Genomic DNA, 22,034 nt, shown 5'->3' on the forward strand with positions numbered 1-22,034 from the left:
GCGCTGAGGCAGCGGGGCGGAGCCGTTGGCGGGCGGCCGTTGGGCGGCCGTTGGGCGGCGCTGAGGTGCGCTCCGCCCGGCCGCGGCGATGGCGGGCGGCGCGGAGCTGGGCTTCGCGGCGGAGACCGGCCCGGAGGACGCGTGGCGGCTGCGCAGCCCCTACTTCCCCTGCAAAATGGGCGGCCGGCCGGCCTGGCTGGGCGAGGACGGGCTGCCGGGCCTCGGCGACCTGCGCTGCGCCCGCTGCCAGCAGCCCCGCGCCTTCCTGCTGCAGCTCTACGCGCCGCTGAATGACCGCCGCGACGCCTTCCACCGCAGCCTCTTCGTCTTCGCCTGCCGCGGCGCCGCCTGCTACCGCCTGCCCGGCCCCGGCGGGCCGCTCTGCGGTGAGCCCGGGGGGTGGTGGCGGGGCGGGGGGCGCCCCGCTGCCCGGCCCGGCCCCGCTGCCCGGCCCGGCCCCGCTGAGCGCCGCCTCTCCCCGCAGTGTTCCGGAGCCAGCTGCCGCGGCGGAACCGCTTCTACCCCGAGGAGCCGCCCCCCGAGGATCCCCCGCCGGGCCCCCTGGCTCCTCCCGAGCGGCTCCACAACGGCGCCCGCCTGTGCCGCGTCTGCGGCTGCCTCGGGCCCCGCGCCTGCGGCCGCTGCCACCGCGCCTCCTACTGCGGGACCGAGCACCAGGCGCTGGACTGGCGCCGCGGGCACCGCCGCACCTGCGGCCAGGCCGGGGATGCAGGTGGGTCCCCAGCGGGCCCCCAACCGGGCTGGCTGTGAGAGCTCGGGGGGGCCGCTGGGGTAGCGCTGGTGGAGGGCTGCGGATGGCGGTGCTGGTAGGGGTTGGCTGCAGGATGGAGGGGTGTGGGGTCGCTGTTGTTCCTGACACGCTGCTTGTGCCCTCTGCGGGTTGCCTTTAAAATGCCTTCGTAAAGGAGCACACGAGGTGATGACTAAAGCGACACTGTGCAGGTCAGTAGAAAAAAAGTACTTCAGATTTGTTTTAGAAGACACCCTTTTCTTACGCCAGCCCTTCCCTCTCACTCTGACATCTCATTCACACTTCTGGGATGTTCCAAGGACAAGTACAGAGTGTTTAAAGTATTTGATAGTGTGATGTGACTTGGTGAGCATGTGCTGTGGCTCTGTTCAGGCATTGAGCTAGTCCCTCCAACCGGGGCTGCAGGAAGTGGAAGCAAGCAGTAAGTAAAAGAAAGTGATTCATGCAATTCAAGTAATGGGTCAGGCTTTTGAGTCACGTAACTGGAATTGTGAGAATATGAAACAGAACACAGCTAGTGCTATTGTTACAGAAGGCATTGTCGATGCATCTGTGGAAACTTTGGCTCCTCAAAATATGCAGTGGGCAAATATGAGGAATAGTGTGGCCTCAGAGTACCCAATGCAGACTTGACTTGTGTGCATATGCTGCTTAGAATGGGATATGCACAGAGGTGTCAAACTGCAGTTCTTTGGGATTTTATAAATGCAGCCGCTAATACTGTCTGTCTTCCATGTCACGTGGAGTTACAAAGGCTCAGAGCAACACATCATTTACTGTAGGTTTTCTACTCTTGTTAGAATTTTTCTTATTTTCGTATCAGATTTAACAATGATGTAGGTTTGTTTTTTTTTTCACCCTTGCTATGTTTGGGCGGTATTATCGCTTCGCAGCTTGCTGTAGATACTTTTGGTGAGAAGAACGTGAAATATGAATTGGTGTTGTGAAGTGGTGTTTTCTGCTTTGCAGATAACTCTGAGAATGCGGCGACAGCTCCAAGCGAGGACAAATTCCTGTTCCCAGAATATGAGATTGTGATAGAATCCGAGGAACCAGAATTTCCTGCTGACGATGATGATGACGAAGGAGCTGCAGGTACATCAAAGGAAGCGGAAGAACAGGAGGAACACAGAGTTAGTAGCAGCACAGGTAAGAAACATGACGCTGCAAGTCTTCTTAACGAAGCCTGTATTACCTCTTTAAAATACCACATGCTGTTATTTTTAAGTGTTCCATCTAAGCTACTGGTGACAAAAAGCTGTAGTCAGTAGCGGTGCAGGCTTTTTGTATACATCCCATATTAATTAAGTGTGTTTATGGGAGAGACTCACTGGGCCCCAGCCCTCCTGGGAGTTGTTAGAGCAGCTGCTGCAGATAGCTGGGAGCATACTGTGCCCTTGCGTGCTTTCCTCAAGTAAGGAAAAACTTCAGTGAAGTGAGCAGGGTCCTGAGCATCTGCTTCTTTCTGGACACTGCTGGAATCAGGAGACTGGGTTAGAGGCTCTCAGTTTAGCGTGTTTTAATACATGGAAAACGCATACTGAACCTCATTATCTTTGCCAGAAGGAAACTGTCCTGAGGTCATTTTCGTTGCCCTTGAATTCAGAACTTGAAGTGCAGGCCCTTTCTCCACAAAATTAATGTGTTTGCAGTCACCACACAGGCTTTGCACACACCCAAGGTTTGCAGTTACAGGGGAAAGCTGCTGGGTTCCCAGCTGGCCCTAAAGCTGGCTGGAGGCTGCTCGATGCTCCACATTGATGTGAAGGTGGGAGGGCTGTGGCAGGAGTGCAGCAGACGCCCTCCTCAGTGATAGAAACTGGAAGTGTGTCCTGTGTGCAGCATGGGCGGCCTTTTCCAGACATCACATGCTGAAGGCTTAACGCTTAGTGATCCCTGCTGGAAGCTATAAACGTTGGTAGATGACCTCCTTCCCTTTCTAACGTGCAATTACTCATGTCTATGGTTAAAATGCTACTAAAACTAATAAACGGATGTGTGCCAGGATCTTAGGTGTCACAAATTAAAAAACGTGTCTTAGAGTGGTGTACACTGGGAATGGCTGCGAACAAAATACACTTACAGATGCAACATTGTTTTAAATTTTTGGCTGTCTTGCATTAACCTGTAATGTTTGTGGGTTGTGTTTGTTTGTTTGTTTTTTCTTGCTTAGGTGAAGGGAGTCAGTCCTTAGATGAAGAAACACTAGAGGCAATGGCAAAACACGAGACTGAAGACGACAAGATTTTCCGCATGTTTAAAGAGCGAATAGCTGCTGAACCAGAGCAGGTCAGAATATAGGTATATGAGGCATACATAGAACTTGCAGATTCTGGCACAGCATTGTTCTCCACCTGTTTCCCTTCCATGTCTGTGATTATAAATGGTGATGGAAATGCCTCCTCCTTCTCTAAACACTTTAACATAGGCTAATCTTCTGTAGGGGCCAGATCATATAAAACATGCAACTATTTAAAACAAAAACACAGTTCCTGGTTCCATGCAAAGGAAACACATGAAAGGAAATCCATGAAAGCAGAGGAGGAAGCAGCAAGTCTCTCTGTTTTTCAGCTTGCAGCTCAGGCATTAGGGTGAGCGTCTAAGAAGTAGGAGACCCTGAGTCTGTTTTCTCCTTGCTTGGGGTAGGTGCATCATCTCCATGCATAAGTGCCCTCTTGCTGATAAGGCCTGATTAGCTATGTAAGTATTTAGATAGTAATAGAACAAAAAAGAATACAAATGCCTGAAAATACTTAAATCTTGGACAGTAGGACAATCCCCTTGCGTTTAGACTCAAAACTGCAAACAGAAAGAGCTGTGCTGCATCCCTGACTTCTCTGTACACTTCTGTGTACTCATCTAGCAGTCCTCTCTGCCTCCATCTCAAAGCTAAAATACCTGTCTAGCATTTATGGGTCCCTTAGTTTGAGAAATACAAACTACAGTGATCTAGGGATAAATTGCAAAGAAGGCTACGTGAATACTTACACAAGTTTTCTTAACCAGCTGAGTCCATGCAAAGAACAGTTTTGTTTAGAATTCTGCATTTGCTGCTGATTGACTTGTTTCTACACCCATCTTACGCCTTTGTCTATGTCAGTAACCACTCATTTTATAACCAGCTGAGAAGGCAGTCTCGATCACTTAACCTTCTGCTTAATTCTAGATCATTAGATACTGCAGAGGAGGAGAAGGCCCAATCTGGGTATCAAGGGAAAATATCCCCAAAGAACAAGATATCCCAAATTGTGCATGTGGTGCCAAAAGAGTATTTGAATTCCAGGTATGTAAATTCATTTAAAGGTAATACAGGTAACGTAGGTCAGACTTAATGGGTCTAATTATATAGGTATTGACTTATGCTTAGAGCAAAGGAGTTGAAGTTGCTACTAAATAATGATGCCAATTTGTACAGAGCCCGTATTTACTATTGCAATTGCTTTTCCCTATAGGATTTTCACATTTAAAAAGTATGTTTCCATAGAGAGAAAGAGGAGAGAGCTGTGGGCTACCTCTAACCCCCTTTTTTTTCCCCTGAAGATTATGCCACAGCTCCTGAACTACCTCCGGGTTGACAGCCTTGGAGAGAGCATCGACTGGGGAACGCTGGTGGTGTACACATGTGCTGAGAGCTGCGGGGATGAAAATGAGTACGTTGAGGAATTCATATGGAAACAAGACTTCTCCACATCCTCTATTGAATTTCCATCAAGTTCCTAAGTTGCATCTAAATGTTACGTTTTCCTTGTTTAGTGCATCTGTGCATTTTGTAAGTAGGTAACTGAACTAACATCAGTGACACCTTTCTATCCTTTAACAATACAACTACTAGGAGACTGTGACAGCCTCTTTATGGTGCTCCAGAGGAGCAACTTCAACAAGCCAGATGCAATTATTAATTGAATTTTGGTTCAAATCTCAGTTCTGAATGTTTAAATAAAGCTGAGATGTTCTTGGACTGGTAAGCGTCTTTTGTTGGTGGCTGAACTTTAAGAACTTAGATGATTGTCTGCCAGGGTTTTCTTTGGGCTTCTCAAAAATGAACTCACAGAGAAAAGCAGACTGCAGCAAGATGCTCCGCAGGCATACAGCAGTCATAGCGAAGGTGAAACTGCTCAACCACTCAACGTGCAGCCTAAAGCAACAGTTGCTACACATCATAATTCTTGGTAATTCAGTTTGACTTAAAAACATTAGCAGAATGCAGAAATAGTTCAACTCTAACTGTCTGATGCAGAAGCAGCTTAAATGTACTCGGGGATGGCCGGCTTTGCCTGTCTGCTACCTATTGTTTGTGGTGGCTGATTCTCACTCTGAACCGTACCTTAGCACTGCTGCCTTGGCTGAGGCTTAAAACAAGTGCCTCCTGTGGGAATTATTTGGGTATGTGACTGCTGTATAGCTGAGGCAAGAGAAAAACGAAATGGTAATGTTTAAGTTACCATAGTGGCTACCCCTGTGGCTAAGAGCTACGCTTCCAGGAAAGATCAGGAAAAAGCATGGATGGTGACAGAGTTTGCTCAAGAGCTACCAATCCGGAACGTTGGCCAGCTTACGGTGCAGCACTGACGGTGATGCAGTTCTTGGGTGGCTTGCACTTACCTTGGCAAAGCTACATTGCTTAACACTGACTTTCTGGTAATATCAAGAAGATATCAAGAAGACTAGGGATAAAGTAAGTCCACTTCAGACTTGCAAACAGTATGGCAGCAAAACCAGCCATTACTTCATCTTCTATGAAACGAAACATCAATTTCATTAAGTAAAGAGACTGTGGTTACATTGGGGTTAGTTTTAGGTAAAAGCTGTTTGAAAGAATGTGCAAGTCATAGAAAGGTTATTACTGGAAATGTACTGGAGAAAAAAAGTTTATTTTTAGTTCTCAGCCCATTAAGCTTCAAGCACAGTTCAAAGGGAAAATTATGTACATGCTGACTCTAGTTGGAAGGGCTTTGACATTTTACAGGAACACTAATATAGTGAGACTGGCATAGTTGGTAAAATACAAAAGTAATTTAAAGAAAGCCTAGAAGCTAAGCAAGAATCTTTTGTTCCAATTCACTCAAGTGTAGTTATTTAAGACTTGCATAAATCCCATCTGTTGAATGTGAAGCAACACATACTTGAACACAAAATTCTTTAACCAATCACCCCCTGTTTTAACATCCTAGAAATATTCAAGCTAAATGGTGCCAAGGACATGGCTACCGGTAAGCAAGCCAGAGTACTGTTAAGATTCTCCTCAAACTGACAAGTCAGTTACAGTAGTGTATGTGCTTTTTATAAATCCAGATTAAAAAAAAAGTTTAATACATTTCACTCTACCAGCTGCATAATTTTAAAATTCAGTAAGACAGTTCCCGTAATTGTATAAACAGGGTTTATTGTACATGTGGAGCTGAAGGAGGAAAGAGGAGGAATATATATATTATATATATATGTACAGTGAGCCATTTTCATTAATAAATTTATTCTGTCTTGCTTAATACTGGAAAGAGGGAATGTGTCTGGCACAAAAAAAATTAAAATTGAAAAAATTTAAAAGCTTAAGTTCTTAAAATTATAAAAACCATGGTCTTATGGAAGAAAATTAAAACATATATACATGGCAACTTAAGTGGTTTATACACTGAGTGACACAGTTGCAGTTGTCTCTTAAACCAATTTATGGATTTTCTGTTAATAGAACTGGCATTAAAACTATTTAAAAGCTAGAATATAAATAAAACTTGAAGAGACTGCTCCAGGAACAGCCCAGTAAAGCAACTCACAGTAACTCAGTAGACGTAATCAATATAATTCCCCTTGAGCATCGGGGAAGTAGGCACTAACTGGGAAATAGTCCAAGTCCTGGTGTTGCAGTTTCACTGAAGTCCATCTCGTTACTGCTGTGCCATATGCAATGCCTTTTAAAATGTACCCCCAATTTCTCTGAAACTTGTAGAAACTGTTACGTTGTCTTTCTGAAACCCTTTAAAATAGGATAGATGTTTTCAAATGCTTCATAGATTTCTGCTCGAACTTTAGCGCCTAGGAAAAGAGAGGGAACTAAGTCAGTTTATGCCTTTCTCCAGCATTAAATACTTCATTTTAGCTTTTAGAATGTTTATCTGAATGCAGCTTTATGTATGTGATCCCTATTTTTACATCTATTTTTTAAAAAACACATTTCATATAAAGCATACTTTAGAATAAGCAGTGAAAAAGATGATAAATGAAAAAAAAACTTTCTGGACTTTATTAGCCTCTTTGCACTTAATGCTATACTCACAAATGAGATTCTCCTAGGCAATTTCTGAGGAGACCCAACTACAAAGCACAGCCCATGGGGTGTTTCTGCAGAAAGGCCTAACCAGCAGTGTTTTCTTCAAGAGAGTGCAAACCCACGGGGAAGCAAGGTCTGGAAATGGAGGGTGTTGCAGAAGCCTACCACCTGCTATGGCGAAGGGGCATTCTCCTCCTTTCATCTGCGAGCTGCATTTTTCCCTACACAGTAAGGCTCAGCACAACAGGAAAAGGCAGGGTGCAGGTGGAGTGCCTGAGGTGAAGGAGGTCCTTGAGCTGGGCCACCTCCCCTTCCCGGGCTGCTGTGCCAAAGGAAGATGGCAGCAGCCCCCAGCCAAGCTGCTATAAAGCAGTCAGCTCAGTCACGCACCTAACGCACAGAAGCAGGCTTTCAGATTTTCCTAGGCACATTACCTGTGCTCTTAACTGCTTTTGGGGCACCTGCAGTCCCAATTAGGATTCATGATCACTGCTTATACGGCTTTAGCCAAATACACGTGGCTTGCTTTGTGGGATCTCCTCTGCAGAGTGCTGTACTAGCTGTTCTTTCCCAGTACTGTCAACTTTAAAGGAAAGCACCTAGCAAGTTGCAGACTTCCGATATCATTGTTAGCAATACAATCTAACTCCAACCTACTGGAATAAAATGCTGTCTTGACTTACCAGTTAAAACCACTTTTCCAGAAACAAAAATAAGCAGAACAATTCTTGGCTTGATCATTCTGTAGATTAAGCCTGGAAACAATTCTGGCTCGTAGCTGGAAGAGAAGAGAGTCACAGGCTTGCGGACATGTCCTAGCCTTTCATCTGCAGGACTGTTAGAAGTGGACAGAGCAGGGGCAGACTTCACTGAAATTGGGAGAGAGCAGCAAAGGCTATCATTTTGATGGGCTGATACTGGGCTACATCAGCTACACCGGAGGCAGAGCAGTGACAGGAACAGAGGTCTAGGTTCCTCTCTGGTGTAAGGAAACGATCTAAACAGATGCCAAATTAAGCTAGCTGGTATGCAGCAAGAATGAAACATAGGCAAGCTTTTATTTACCTGCTGAACTGCTGGTGTGTGAGTACCAGTCCTTCTAATCTGATAGGAAATTTCACATCACAGCTGCCCACCATGTTCTGAATTTTAAAATCCAAAAATTTTGCAGGAAAACCCAGTTTCTGAACAACTCTCGCATACTTCCTTGCTGCCAGTCTGGATTGTTCTTCACTGAAGGGAGAAAAATATAGCTGTTTTATTTCCTCAGTTAAGTATTACTTGAATCAAATAGCATTAAAGCACAAATATTTATCTGGAGAAAAAATGTGGCGTGCATTAGGATGGGAAGGGGAGTCATATGCAAAATTTTTGCATCTAAAATTAACAACGAACACTAGTTTTTACACTTAGTTTTGGTGCTATGGTCCTCAACACGACTGGCACTGTATTCACAAACAGCAAACACGAAACTGAAAAGCCATGTATTTCACAGACTTCATATATATGTATATGAGTCCCTCCAGTAAGATGTGAAAACTTGGAATTACTACTGCTACAAAATGCTATTCCTATAAAAATCTGTAAACTGCCCAAATTACCTGCTTGATTCAGCCCAGGCACCCAGACCTGGGTTTAACACAACTGCACACAACTGCACGGCCTTACTTGCTATTGCAGACTCAGTTTGCTTCACTTTTGTGAAGCTTTCAGTTGCTCCTAAGGCAGAGTAATACTCCTTGAATTTCAAGCATCCCCAGGCAGTGAAAGTGTTTTCTGTGGGGCTCTATTCACTCATCTCTGCCCATTAGCTTATTCCTTCTGGATTCCTAAAGGACTTCTTCAGAGCAGAATTTCTCTTCTGCTCACTGGAGTTAAGCTTATGTTTAGTTTCCAATTCTCATGCTTCAATGATCACATTAAGAACAGATCAGACTACAGGGACTGGAGACTTGGAGCTCCTGGCCTGTTATGAATGAAACTATTCAAATACCCAATCACTCTTACCCTGCCACTGCTCCTACAGTTTAAATGATTTTAGTGTAGTCTTTGAAATTCTTAAATTATCAGAGAAAAAAATAGGTGACTGCAAAGCCAAAAAAAAGTGAATAATGATCTTTTCAGCCAGTTTATCAGACTGTATGAAAGACGTTCAGAAACACAACTCTCATTTCCTCTTTAGCAAGGAAGTCCTTTCAGTCACAAAAAGACACTTTGCAAAGAACATAAACGTTTGTCTATTTGAAATTATTTGGGAAGCAAGCTTAACTGGATCTGTCTGACTTTATATAAATACTGTATTCAAGCATCGGTATTCTTAAAGCACTGTGGTTTCAAAGGAAAAGACAGCTTTAATTAGTTTGCTTGTAACAGCTAAACATACCTTTTTGCTCCTGTGCACACCATTTTTCCAGAGCTGAATATAAGTGCAGTAGTACGTGGTTCTCTTATTCTCATGATCACAGCAGCAAAACGCTGAAATGTGAGTGTTGAGACTGTCAGTGACACACCGCTGTGATCATCACACTAAACCAGGTTTGCATAACATAAGTCATTGCAAAGAAACACTAAATTCAAATATACTTGCAGATCACTCATGATTCAAGCATTTTGAGTAAATTTTAAGTAGCTTCCCACACATGCAGAGGTGGAGTCAAAGAGGAAGGATTTTTTTTCTGTTGCAATCCTGTTTTATTAAGATCATCTTTCATTACTAAGCGTGTGACAGAAAAATACCGCTAGCATTTGCGACAGAGTGAAAGAGATAATCTTAACACCAAGTCTTCCTCCATGTCTTGGAACTTGATCTGTTATAAGCAGGATGGAAGACTAAGCAAATATTTTATGATCCATTTTGTTTCTTTACCTTAAAAAGTTGGACACTGTTGTATTACTGTCAAACAACAGCCGAAAAGTCAGAATCCATGGTCTGTGTAAGAAGTCACCTCGACCACCAACCACAGTGCAACACACCAGCACGCTCAGCTCTAGCTTTGTATTTTACGTACTGTAACATCTCTACCTGCATTTACAAATATTCTTAAACTCTGAAACAAAAGACAGTGTTAAACTGATCCGGGCATCAGGCACAAACCCTGCTGTTTGTTTGGCACACGTAACCTGGACCAATTCGCCCTGCAGTCCCATAAATGCTCTGCTGACATAGCCAAGGCAGAAGCGTGGGTTACCTAACAACACATTTGACAAACCATGGCTTAGATAACACAGCCAAGCAACCTCTTTTTTTTTTTTGTATATGAACACACTGACTAAAAGTCAGGAGTGTATTACATAACCCTCCTTTCTCTCTGCTGTGGAAAACAGCATTTCCATATTGATCACTCTGGCCCACAAGCTTACACAGACACCTACCCTACCTTAAGAGTATGCTCAAATTTTTGCCTCACTAGCATCTTACTCACATGCAATCGTGTAACAGCATCACTGGTACAAACTTATGGTAACAATTATTTATTATATTGGCCTGCATGCATGCTTCAACTGAGCAGAGTTCAGGCAAACCATAGCAAAATCCCACCTCCTAAACCAAAATAAACTAACACATCCTGAGAAAAGCAAACTCTTCCCAAGGCGAGCCAATTCAATTACACAACATCCACACCTCTATTAGACATAGTGTCCAACTACCGTGGTTGCAAAGATAACATTTCCAAGTGGCGACACCCAGAAGAAAAATGAAACAACATCATTTTCTTGATATGCTGCTCCAGCGCCTCTGCTGTTGCTCAAAGCTCCCCAAATTTACAAAGTCCCATGGCTTAAGTCACTGCTGTTCCAACCTGCTAGTCAGAAGCAGTGGTCAGCTTGGAAGTAGACATGCAAATATAAAAAATTGCCATTCCACCAAACCTAGCCATCAGGAGCAAGGAGATGGTAGGAGTACTGGGGGACAACATGAAAGAAGAGAGCTCGCAGCGGGGAGTGAGATGATAAAATAACCAGTAACTGCACTGCTGCAACAGCAATTTCCAGGGGAGACGCTGGATGGAGGAAGCCACGGCACATGCAGAACCACCGTGGCTCTGGCAGGAGCCCAGAAATTGAATTCTTCCTTCCGTTCTCCTTGTTGGAAGACAGGGAACAAGCTTCAGCGTCAGACATTTTGTGGCAACAGAAAAAAGGAACTTTCTGAGCACAAGCAACACACATGCCCACACGAACAGGAGCTCAGGACAGCTCCGCAACAAAAAACTTTGCCAGTGTATTACACTGTTAGTTTCTCCCTAAGCATGCTGATCTTTCCACATCTACCAAATTACAACCTCATGTAAAACATAGCTACATCAGCATAACAACATTTCTTACTGATTTAAAACAGAAATCTTCAAGAAACTTAGACGATTCTGTTAACTCTTGAATAAATCTGCATATATGTTAACTCTTGAATAAATCTGCATATATATGAAGAATTATTTTTTCATTTGAGCTATTACAACAAAGTATGCTCCAAACCTGTGCTTCTGACATACCTGTTACTGGGTAAGTTCTAACACACTGCTCTTACCTTGGGATTATACTCAGCATTTCGGGCACGAAGCGCAATGGTTTTTAGGTCAAGCTTGCAGCCAAGATTCACCGTGGACACAATATTCCTGAAGATAGTTCACAGAAATACAATTAAAAAGTAAATTAAAGAATGCATGCATCTTACCCATTTTAGCATGCTTGACTGATTTCATTTTTTATTTAATTAAGAGAGTTTGAATGAGATCTTTCCTACTGACAGGCACACTGAACAGTGTTTTGGCTCTGGAACCTCTTTTTTAGGGCATTATCTCCTAAAGCATGATTGAAGATTCCTCCTTTTCTGCCAGTTACTACGAAAAGTGTCTCCTGAGAAAAATCTCTATTTCAGTTTGGCAGGAAAAATTTTTGAGCTTGAGAGCTCCCCCTGGCCCAATCTGTGAAGCTGCTGGGAACAGGAAACAGAAGAAGTGCAGCAGGAATAGAGGAATAATACCAACAATCTTCCTTTGTATGCCCTTCAAGGAGGAAGAAGAGGTACCGGACCAAGCAAGAATGCACCAACAGATAAACCCCATGCCAGGTGACAGGAAAGGAGGTCTCCAAAAAGTTTAAGAGCAATTACTAGATGCAAAATACCCTTTGACGTTTGTTTGCCAGGAAAACTCTGAAATCTAAAGGTCCTCAACAGGGTGGAAGTATGTGTGGGAGAAAGCAGTAGGAACTACTCTTTCAGTGCAAAATTCCTTTGGTTACCACACATTTCTCTTTGGGCCTTCTGTAAGTTGCCATGGAAGTCTCTTTAAAGCTAAGGTTCAGTGAAAACACTTCCAATACCTGAACCTCAACTAGATCTAGGCTGTTATTTCCTCCTAATCACTAACTCAACTGTAATAATGAACTAGAAAATGGAACGTGTAATATTAAAAACTATTCAGCACTAGCTCCTAGACTAACAGCTAGTTTCTTCCCTCTACCCATTTAATCCCTTTTCAGCTGTGATAGTTCCTGCAGTCTGCTTTAACATCCGACTAACAAACTTCTATGCACGATGAAGTGGAGCTATTTACTTTTCTGTGAACCTGCAAGTTACAAATGAGAATATATTTCAAGGTACACATATTTTGAAACACCAGATTATCAACTCAGACTATTTTATAAGTAAAGCATGCTGGACTCTTAGAGTGCATGCAGTTAAAAGTTACAATGCTGATAAATTAAGCACTAAACGCGTCCTGTGAAAGGACACGACACACTCACTGTAGCTGCGGCACTATCCCAGAGCTCTCGGATGCCGGTGTCGCAGGAGTTATGGGAGTCATCGGCGTCATTGGAGAGGGGTACAGAGGCGTGGTTCCCGGCAGGGGGGCTGTGGTAAGAGTCTGTGAGTGGAAGAGCTGGGGGGTTTGACCAGATGTTCCCTGTGTCGCTTGCTGTGATGTAGATTGCTGTGCTGCTTGCTGCTGCTGCTGCTGCCGCTGCTGCTCCTCAAGGATGGACAGGCTGTTGGTGCTCTGGACAGGCTGCGGTGTCAGTCCTGTGCCATATGGCATCATCGGGCTAAAAATCGGAATTCCGGGAGTCATTGCACCCTGTGGAAAAAAGCACGAAAAAGAAACCACGAATCCTGCGGTGATCCATTTTGCTTTTAAGGGAAAAAAGCGTGAAGGAGTAGTCTAAAAATAAATCATCTTAGTTGATCATATCAAACCTGAGGCATATTAGTAACTTGCTAAAAACAGAAAACCCTTGGAAGACGCCCTTCTTCCAGAAAATGAAACACAACCACCACCGCTTTGTCATTTCTAGCGCTGTTTGTCACCAGCCAGCCATGCCAATATGTTTCTCACAGTACCTTGCAAGCATGTCACAAATTTGATCCACAATTTTTACTTAAAATCACTTGAATGAAGACTGTGCCCACTGAACCAAATGCACTCATGGCACAGCTGTGGTCCATTACATGTAAGGTAATTTAAAGGGTTCCAACAGCAATGACCAAAACTAAATTAACATTTACAATCTGTCAGCCATGCTTCAACTCAAGGGAAACCAATATATCCGTATGTTTCTTAAATCTCTGGATACATAAATCAAAGGTTTTACAATTCTGCTTGTAACTAATATTATGCTATGTGTAGTAGAATTGCTCGAATCTGCAAACAAAAACCTAGAGATGACAAGCAAGAAACAGCAGACACTTTCACAAAGCAATTCAGATCACAGTTGCGTATTAAATCATTTTTTTTTTTACCTGAGGGGAGGCTAAGCCTTGAGCGTAGGGCGGCAAGCTGTTGTTCTGATCCATGTTTCCAGTTATTTCTTTGGTATGATCAGAAATATTTCCCTCAATTGACTGAAATTAAATTCAAACCGAAGGGGTTTCTAACCCTTTAAAGCATTCCAGCAGAGCAGCCTTTTAGCCAAGCTGAAAACGTTACAAAAACATCAGCTCCAGAGAAATGCGTGTGGCGAGCCTGAAATGCTAAACAGAACCTGCAAAGAAAAGAAGTAGTATCTTGAGAATATTGGCTAAACAAAAAGCAAACCCATCAGCTGGTAAGTTAGATAAGAGACGCCCACGTACAAATATATATAAGAGCCCTCACCCACGCACACACCATGTACACAACAACCTCTTTCGGGCACGCTCTGCAGCCTTGGGGACCCCTGCAAGTCCCTGAAGCCCCCTTCACAAACAGTGTGAGGCATCCACGTTCGTTCTGCAAGCTTTGCTTTGAAAAACATCGATTTTTTTTAGAATTTAAGTCCACCAGCGACAGACTGGCAAGCTTACAGCCCCACACTGCTTGTTCGTCTTTTCCTGGGCAAATTTACAGCTCGTGCTTCCAAAAATATTTTCGTTTATAGGGGGAGAAGCGTCCCTGTTCAAACCAGAGCTAGGAAGCCCTCCTTTGTCCAGTTTTAGGAAATAAGGCTCTGTAGCGTGCTTTATGGGGGAAAAACCAAGTGAGCGCCAGTTCCAGGTGCGCACACAAAGCGCAGGCGTGATTTGCGCGGTGCTTTTTTCTCCAAACCGTGCCTGTTACTCGCTCCATCCCCGTGCTACGGCACCAGCCGAGGCACGTGGCGAGCTGCGGGCTGCGGTGCGGCGCCAGGCGGCTCCCCGGGACCGCCCGGCTCCCTCAGCGGGACCCCCGCCGCCGGACAGCCCCAAGGTCGCTGCTGGGCCGGCCTCCCCGGGCCGTTACCGGCCGCTCCTCGGCTCCCAGGGCTGCGAGCGGCGCCCCCCCGCCGGGAAGCCCCACACCGCCCCGAGCAGCCCGGCCCCGCTCCCTGACCGTTAACGGCCGCCCCCCGCCCGTTAACGGCCGCTCCCCCCCCCTCCCCCATTCCCTCTCAGCCCCCCGGCCCCGCCGCCATCACGGCCTCGTCCCTCCCGGCTCGGTTTCCCCTCCCGGCCCCAAGCACCGCGTCCCGGGGCGGTTCAGAGCAGGGATTGAGGGGCTCGGAGGGGTCCGCCCGGTACCTGCCGCGCCCGCCGCCGCCGCCGCCCAGCCCCGGCGGGCCCCAGCTGCGCCCCGCGCCCGGCGCGCCCCGATCGCGACACTTCCTCCGCGCCGCCTCCGCCGCCGCCATCTTGGATGAGGGCAGCGCTGAGGCCGCGGGGCCGGGCTTCCGGGGGCTGCGGCCGCCATTTTGCCGTGAGGCGGCAGCGCTGTGGTGCCGGTGCCGGTACCGGGTGCACCGCGGGGATGCTGGCTGCTGATACCGCCACCGCCGGGATGCTGCCGGGGCTCGGCCCGCAGGGGGCTGCCCTGCAGTACCGCTTCTCGCCCTACACCTTCAACGGAGGGTGAGTCCTCGCACCGGCACCGGGCCTGGGCCGCTGTGTGTGTGTGTGTGTGTGTGTGTGTGAGGGGGCCCGGCCGCGCCCGGGGTCCCGCAGCCCTCACGGGGCGGTGCGGGCAGGGCCGGGTTTTACAGCGCCCGGTGCAGCCGTTAACGGCCGCGGTGTTCGCTTCTGGGACCGTGACGGGTTTGGAAACTGCTTGGTCATAGCTGCTGCGGGCAGCTGGTTCCTGCCTTGAGGTGGCAGGGCCGAGCCAGCGTGCTGTTGTTTAGATGTGTTCTTCGTAATATCTAACCACTTCTTAAAGGATATTTGATTATTACTTAATAGTAGCATGTGTATAGCAATCACAATGTTCTTATTTGAAAGTGAATAATGTAAAATAATGTCAAACTGAAAGAGCAATACTAACTCAAGAGGTAATTTAAAGCAGTACTGGTGTTTGATACGTGGCTGGGATGTTCTTGCTTGGAAATCCAAGCACTTACAGGAGATTGAATCTTTCCTTACCACACATCTACAATTTGTAGTTTACTGCCTCTAGTTTTTGTTTTATATATTACCAAGTTTCCCTGTGATTTATAGTCAACACAGAGAATCACGTATGTTCTCTTCAGTGCATCGTGTCTTCTTTCCTCCAATCCTGAGTAATATGCAGGGAAATGCATAATGGGAAGCATACTAAGGAATCTGATAAGATGCTTTACACAACGTGAGTCTGGGTAGAGAGCTCTTGTCTGTTCATCTGCCACCTATATACATATATATATATATATATAAAGGCTGTGTCACAGAAGTCATGATGATGTGAACATTCTTGTTTAAGGACGGTGTTGGCGATTGCCGGAGAAGACTTTTGCATCGTTGCCTCTGACACACGACTGAGTGAAGGTTATGCAATTCACAGCCGGGACAGTCCCAAATGCTACAAACTGTAAGTCCATACCTTGTAAGAACTGAAATGGAGGAAAGATCGATGCGTATTGATGAGCATGTCACCTGCGTGAAGTGATCTGCTACTTTCTTTATGCCAAATTCTCAAGAAAAAAGGATAGTAACAGAATTGATTTTCAGTCATGGTGACTCTTGATGTGATGTGCTGCTCCAAATGCAGTTGGATTTCTTGTTGCATGTTGTTGAATTTTGCTGATAACAATATTTTTAGCATGGTACCAGACTTTGTAATATAAGCTAGGGCTTTTCTGACCTGATAATCAGAAGAACTTTTGTCTTAACTGTAGAAAAACGTAGTTCTGTAGTAATTAGTTCTGCTTTGCCGGGACATGAGTGTGCCCACCACTGTCTGTTGTATTGTGTCCCTCTAGTCAGCCATCTGTCACTTCACAGGGTGTTTATTTTCAGAGAGGTAAACCATAATTGTTGTGTCCATAATTCGTTTTTCAACTTTTCATGTTTGTTTTATGGTTATCTTGACGCACCTAGATAGCATCCTCTTGGTTTCAAAAGAATATAAACAATATGTATTTTAAATGTAGGAGGTGTTTACCTGGTAGGCTGCCATCAGCTGTATAAACAATTTTTTTGTCGATGACACAAAATCATATGAGCTGATGTTTTTCCTGGCTAACTTTGTACTGTGTCTTTGATTCTGTTACTGCCTAAGTGGAAATTGCTTTGGCACAATGTGTATGCAGCACATGGTGAATTTGGGTAGTTCTAGTGTCAGTGAGAGACAATTTTGAACTTATTTTGAAAGTGACTGCTGAGTGTTAATACTATAAAATATATGTCAGTGTTTGTAGGTTGTCACCGATCTGTTAGAGTTTAAAATTCAAGTGTGTGTTCCCGTAGTTAGCATTTACAAAATGCTTTGGGACTGAATGAAGAGCTAACCTACAGTATCTCTGTAGCCAAACAACTTCTGTTGTGCTGACACAGAAAACCACCTACAGTGTAAATGTTATGTAATCATCTCAAAATCTTAAAGCAGTTCCCTGGCCAGATGGAGTAAAACCAGTTTGTCTGATATGATGGAACTTGGTAATAGCTAGGGTTAGGGGTGCGTGAAGGAGTTGAGCATTTTTTTTTGGTCAGTGTTGCTGTGGAAGTCAGTAGGCTGAAGAATGACACCCGTGTGGTCCTGCACTGAATGAGTCCTTCCCAAGATGTAGGCTGCAGTTTCACTTTAGGTGCAGGAAATACCTGTTACTACATTTTATACAACAGTTTCTGATCTTGTTAGAGAAACTGGAAATAACTTTGATGTTTTCATAATCTACTGTGTAAGAAAGTGGTGTATATAGTTCATAGGGAATTAAAGTCCCGACAAAACTTTGTTTTACAGAACAGAACGAACGGTCATTGGATGTAGTGGTTTCCATGGGGACTGCCTGACGCTTACTAAAATCATTGAAGCAAGATTAAAGGTAGCTATCTATCTCAATCTTTTTAGAAACTTCTATTCTTAGTGTTGCGTTTGAGACCCATGATGTGTTCAAATATGGCTTTTGCTGTTTGTCCTCAAGTGTGTGTATCACAGCTGTAGCTGCATTGCTAGTGAAAGATCAGGCCGGTGAAATTGATGCTGTGTTCTTACAAGTGTAACATCACAAATTTAAAGGATGGAAGCACTGAAGAGGGTAATGTTTGTGAGGCAACATCTATTCTGTGCAAAATCTCACAGAAATATTAATTTTGGCCTGTAATAAGACATTACTGTTAGACCAGTGTGTTTTTGCTTATCTTGCTAGTTGATCATCTTGCTAAGCCTCAATCTCTCCTGTAACGAGGCTTCAAAAGTGTAATCCTGACTGAGTATAAAATTTAGTGTGTGACTTTTGCCTTGGATGTGGTGTGCCGTTTGCAGATGTACAAGCATTCCAATAACAAGACCATGACTACTGGGGCTATTGCAGCAATGCTGTCCACGATCCTGTACTCCCGACGTTTCTTCCCTTACTACGTTTACAACATCATTGGTGGACTTGATGAGGAAGGTAAGACTTGAAGAGACGAAGGAAATGTTACTAGTACAACTACACTTACTTTTATTCATGCCTTTCATTGTGGTAGAGATTCTTAAGTATGAAAACCTACTCCAGAGAGGTTCCTCTAAAGAGACTTTTAAATGTTAACTAATCCCTAATGAAAATAATGACTTTTGTGTGGAAGCTACAGTGCAATGTAAAGGACTTCCTTGAGGCTGGCCAGGTGCTGTGTTTTCACCAGTATGTCCTCATGAAACTCTGATGCTTCAGAGAATCTTTTTGGATTGTGATTATGTATTTTTTTTCTTTAAGGGAAGGGAGCAGTCTATAGCTTTGATCCAGTAGGCTCGTACCAGAGAGATACTTTCAAAGCAGGTGGATCAGCGAGTGCCATGCTGCAGCCCTTGCTTGATAACCAGGTAAAATAATTTCAGCGTGTTTGGTTTTCATGATCTTGGTGAAGATTTGTGACATTCAAATTAATGTAGTTTTACTTTTGAGGAGGATTACTTCTGAAAGAAGGTTTAAATGTACTACAGGTATTATTAATCCTACCAAAATAAATTTACAAATTGTGTGCCTCCACCCTCTCAGGAGAAGTCCAGAAGTGCTGCTTTTGGATTCTGTTAAGGTTTTTAATAAGCTACAGTGGGCTCTCTCTGTTTAAAATATAGTTCAATGTTTTAATTGAGAAATGGCTTCCAGTAGAAGCTGATTGTTTTTTCCCTTGTCGGATAATGTAAATATGCCTATTACTTACCGTGAAATAATTCTAAATTAAGATCATAGAATTAATTGGGTTATATAATGCATTTTAACACCTTAACATACCTGTTTGAGATTCTCAAGTTGTGTACAAGTCATTCACTACTTTCTAAGAATGTTGCATAAAACTTGCATAAAACTGCTGGAAACTTATGTTATATCTGTCAAAAGAGTTGAGTATCTTCATGTTTAGTTTAAGCTGTTAATCGTTGAATGAGAGAAATACCAAAGCACATTTTACTCATTTGGTTCTTAGATATTGGTGCTGGTATTGTTAGTCAGTTGAGCCTGATGCCAACACAACTTAAGAGTGCTTACTGCTTTTTTAAGCACTTAGTTTTTTTCAGCTAAGAAAGGAATAGCATCTTTCCAGTTTTCTTAACAATTAAAGTTTCTCAGCTTTGTTTCAGTTTTGAGCTTCATTAACTGGAGAGAATAAAACATTTTCTACCATAAGTTGCGTTATTTATCATTTCTGAATTTGAGGCGTAGTAAATCACTCTTCCAATTCTAACATTGACTTAATGACTAGAATATATTTAATGGGGCAGATCATGTTCTATTATGGGCTATTATTTTAAATTCTGGGTGCATTTAGGAAAACTTGCTTCTAAGAAATGCTTTAACTATGAAATGACTGGAGAAAGGGCTTGTGTGCAGTTCTGATGCTGCTAACCCAGTGAGAAGTTTCTGAACAAACAGATCAGTATCTTGCATATGCTGAATATTAGTAGGAGAGGCTATGCTTTATACTAGATCTGCTTCCGTTTACTTACGTATGAATATCAGCATAGGTAAAGTTCTGATCACGCAGCTATAAACTGTATGGAGGACTGCTTTTGCCAACTCTGTTTTTAAAACAGACTAATCATTTCTTTTGAAGTTGTCTAAATCTGCTCGTTCTAGTGCAGAGATTGAAACAGCTTTTGTGCTAGATGGAATGTACTTCATTTAAAAAGCATTTTCATCTCTTCTTAGATTGGCTTCAAGAACATGCAAAATGTGGAGCATGTACCTCTGACCCTGGAAAAGGCTTTGCAGCTGGTTAAAGATGTCTTTATTTCTGCTGCTGAGAGAGATGTATACACTGGTGATGCACTTAAGATTTGTGTGGTCACAAAAGATGGAATTAAAGAGGAAACCATCCAATTGCGGAAAGACTAATACAGTTCACATACAAACATGTAATCTATGGAATACAACTTAACTGTATCATGAAGATGTTTGTCTTATTAAATTTTTTCAAGAAGTTTGACTACTGTAATGCCGAGTATTTTCTGTCTGGTAGAAGTGATAGTGGTGTTTTTGGTGTGGGGGTTTTTTGTTGATTTTTTAGAAACCCAATTTGTGGCGAGGATGATATTAAATGTTTGTCTAAGTCAATTTGGTTCATCTCATCTTCATCTATTAATCGATCTAATTACATTGTCAATTTAATCCTCTTCTTGCAGTCCCATATGCTACAACATGGAGGATTGTGAACTTGCTAAAATTAGATTGACAGCTTTTCTGATGATGCTTTCTGTTCAGCCTCGGTTTAGTGAGGAAAAGCATTTGTTGTGTTTGTTCCTGCTGTCTTCTCCGTACTTCATAGCTTACTTTTCCCATCTTCTTGTTTATCTTTCTGATGTGCTGTTCTGGCATCTGACCTCTGTATTTATTTACAGATGATAAATCTGAGTTGCCTGAAACAAATTTATCTGCATAAGAGGGAAGAATGTTACATGGAACTTTTCAAAGTTTAGTCCTGAACTCAGCATCTTGACTCACCTCCACATTTGTATTTGGTTGGTGTCCAAAACGGAAGCAGCGTCCTTTTCTGGCTTCTGATGGATAATAGCTTAGCGTGGAGATTCTTGGAAGCCTGTTAACGTTGAGGGTGAAGCTGTCAGTCCTACTAACTTGATTCTCAGGAAATTGCATCAAGCATAGACAGTCAGATCCATGGGAATCTGGCTTGGGTACTAGGACCTTCAGAAAAGCAGAGATGAGTAATCAAGGGCAGAATCATCTGTTGTACAGGAACTTGTTCAGTTTCTACTCATTCAGAAAAGGACATATAAAAAAATATCTCTTTGCTTGAGGTGCCATGCTTGATCTTTATAAAAACAATTCTGTTTGAGCCTGCAGTAAGCTTGTGGCTTGTTTGAAGGTGGCTGACTGCCTTGGGTGCAGCATTGTGGGTGTCGTGCAATTTTTTTTTAGCTTTGGCTAGTCTTCATCAATGACGGTAGTTTCAGGCTTTCTGGACAGTTCAAACAGCAGGTAACTGGCACCAATAGTGAAAGACATGGCACGTTTCAAAGGACTCTGGATGTGTTTAGGAAATCCAGTGAGTGACAACTTGAACACTTTGGGAAGCTGCTACTGCTCATGAAACCCTTTGACCACTGGGTGCCACTGTTGGGCCGTGTCAGGAGGGAACAGCTCGTCCCAGAAGGATCAGCCGCAGTAAAGGGACACAGCATCCCGGGCTGAAGTCACTTGATCCCACAAGTCAGAACTTCCAGGCGCATTCCAGTAACTTACAGGGATGCTTAAGATTATTTGCAAAAGCCATCTTAAACGGGCACAGTTGTAGACTTGATTTTGTAGCTACAGGCTGTGCCTCACTGAGCAAATCGAACACTGTGCAGTAATTCCAAGAACTAAAACCTCACATCTACTTAAAACACAAACCTGGAATGCTAAACTAAATACACACTGTTACTTCAATAAATTAAATTAAAGCACCTTCAGCTCAGCTATCTTTGATACCAATTCCATGCTGATTTGCTAAAGTGTCTCATGAAAAAATGTTAGTTTTGCACAATTGCTGGACTCCAGTGAGACTGGATAGTACTAAAGTTGCAGTGGTAAGCAGCTCACGCTAACAAGTTGACGTGCCTGCCTTTTGGACAGCTCTGTTTCCAATATGCAAGATCTAAACGGTTACTAAGGAAAGGCAACAAACAAGGATCTAATTTGTACCTGAATGAATTTAAT

The 22,034-nt window shown here is 43.7% G+C and overlaps 3 protein-coding genes across 4 annotated transcripts; 2 read left to right on the forward strand and 1 right to left on the reverse strand.

The window, feature by feature from the left end:
- The first annotated feature begins 19 nt into the window (after positions 1-19).
- Positions 20-4,730, forward strand: PDCD2 (programmed cell death 2). The gene is made up of 6 exons (XM_027454196.3): positions 20-386; positions 485-733; positions 1,742-1,921; positions 2,946-3,061; positions 3,939-4,055; positions 4,313-4,730. Exons 1-6 carry the CDS (start codon positions 89-91, stop codon positions 4,490-4,492), a joined length of 1,140 nt encoding a protein of 379 aa, XP_027309997.2. The 5' UTR covers positions 20-88; the 3' UTR covers positions 4,493-4,730.
- Positions 4,731-5,624: 894 nt separating this feature from the next.
- TBP (TATA-box binding protein) lies at positions 5,625-15,152 on the reverse strand. Of its 2 annotated transcripts, none has more exons than XM_027454201.3 (8): positions 15,013-15,152; positions 13,777-14,018; positions 12,783-13,114; positions 11,563-11,650; positions 9,421-9,512; positions 8,103-8,270; positions 7,721-7,815; positions 5,625-6,802 (listed from the first exon to the last, which is right to left on the reverse strand). In XM_027454201.3, the coding sequence occupies exons 2-8, from the start codon at positions 13,828-13,830 to the stop codon at positions 6,723-6,725; spliced, it is 909 nt and encodes a 302-aa protein (XP_027310002.2). In that variant the 5' UTR covers positions 13,831-14,018; positions 15,013-15,152; the 3' UTR covers positions 5,625-6,722. The 2 variants fall into 2 exon arrangements, with proteins under 2 accessions (XP_027310002.2, XP_071891898.1); XM_072035797.1 differs by lacking the exon at positions 15,013-15,152 and adding an exon at positions 14,566-14,808.
- Positions 15,153-15,203: 51 nt separating this feature from the next.
- Positions 15,204-20,304, forward strand: PSMB1 (proteasome 20S subunit beta 1). The gene is made up of 6 exons (XM_027454202.3): positions 15,204-15,339; positions 16,163-16,270; positions 17,642-17,723; positions 18,164-18,293; positions 18,597-18,703; positions 20,028-20,304. Exons 1-6 carry the CDS (start codon positions 15,239-15,241, stop codon positions 20,211-20,213), a joined length of 714 nt encoding a protein of 237 aa, XP_027310003.1. The 5' UTR covers positions 15,204-15,238; the 3' UTR covers positions 20,214-20,304.
- The last annotated feature ends 1,730 nt before the right edge of the window (positions 20,305-22,034 follow it).

This window comes from Anas platyrhynchos, chromosome 3 (assembly GCF_047663525.1).
Source record: "Anas platyrhynchos isolate ZD024472 breed Pekin duck chromosome 3, IASCAAS_PekinDuck_T2T, whole genome shotgun sequence".
Taxonomy (NCBI): domain Eukaryota; kingdom Metazoa; phylum Chordata; class Aves; order Anseriformes; family Anatidae; genus Anas; species Anas platyrhynchos.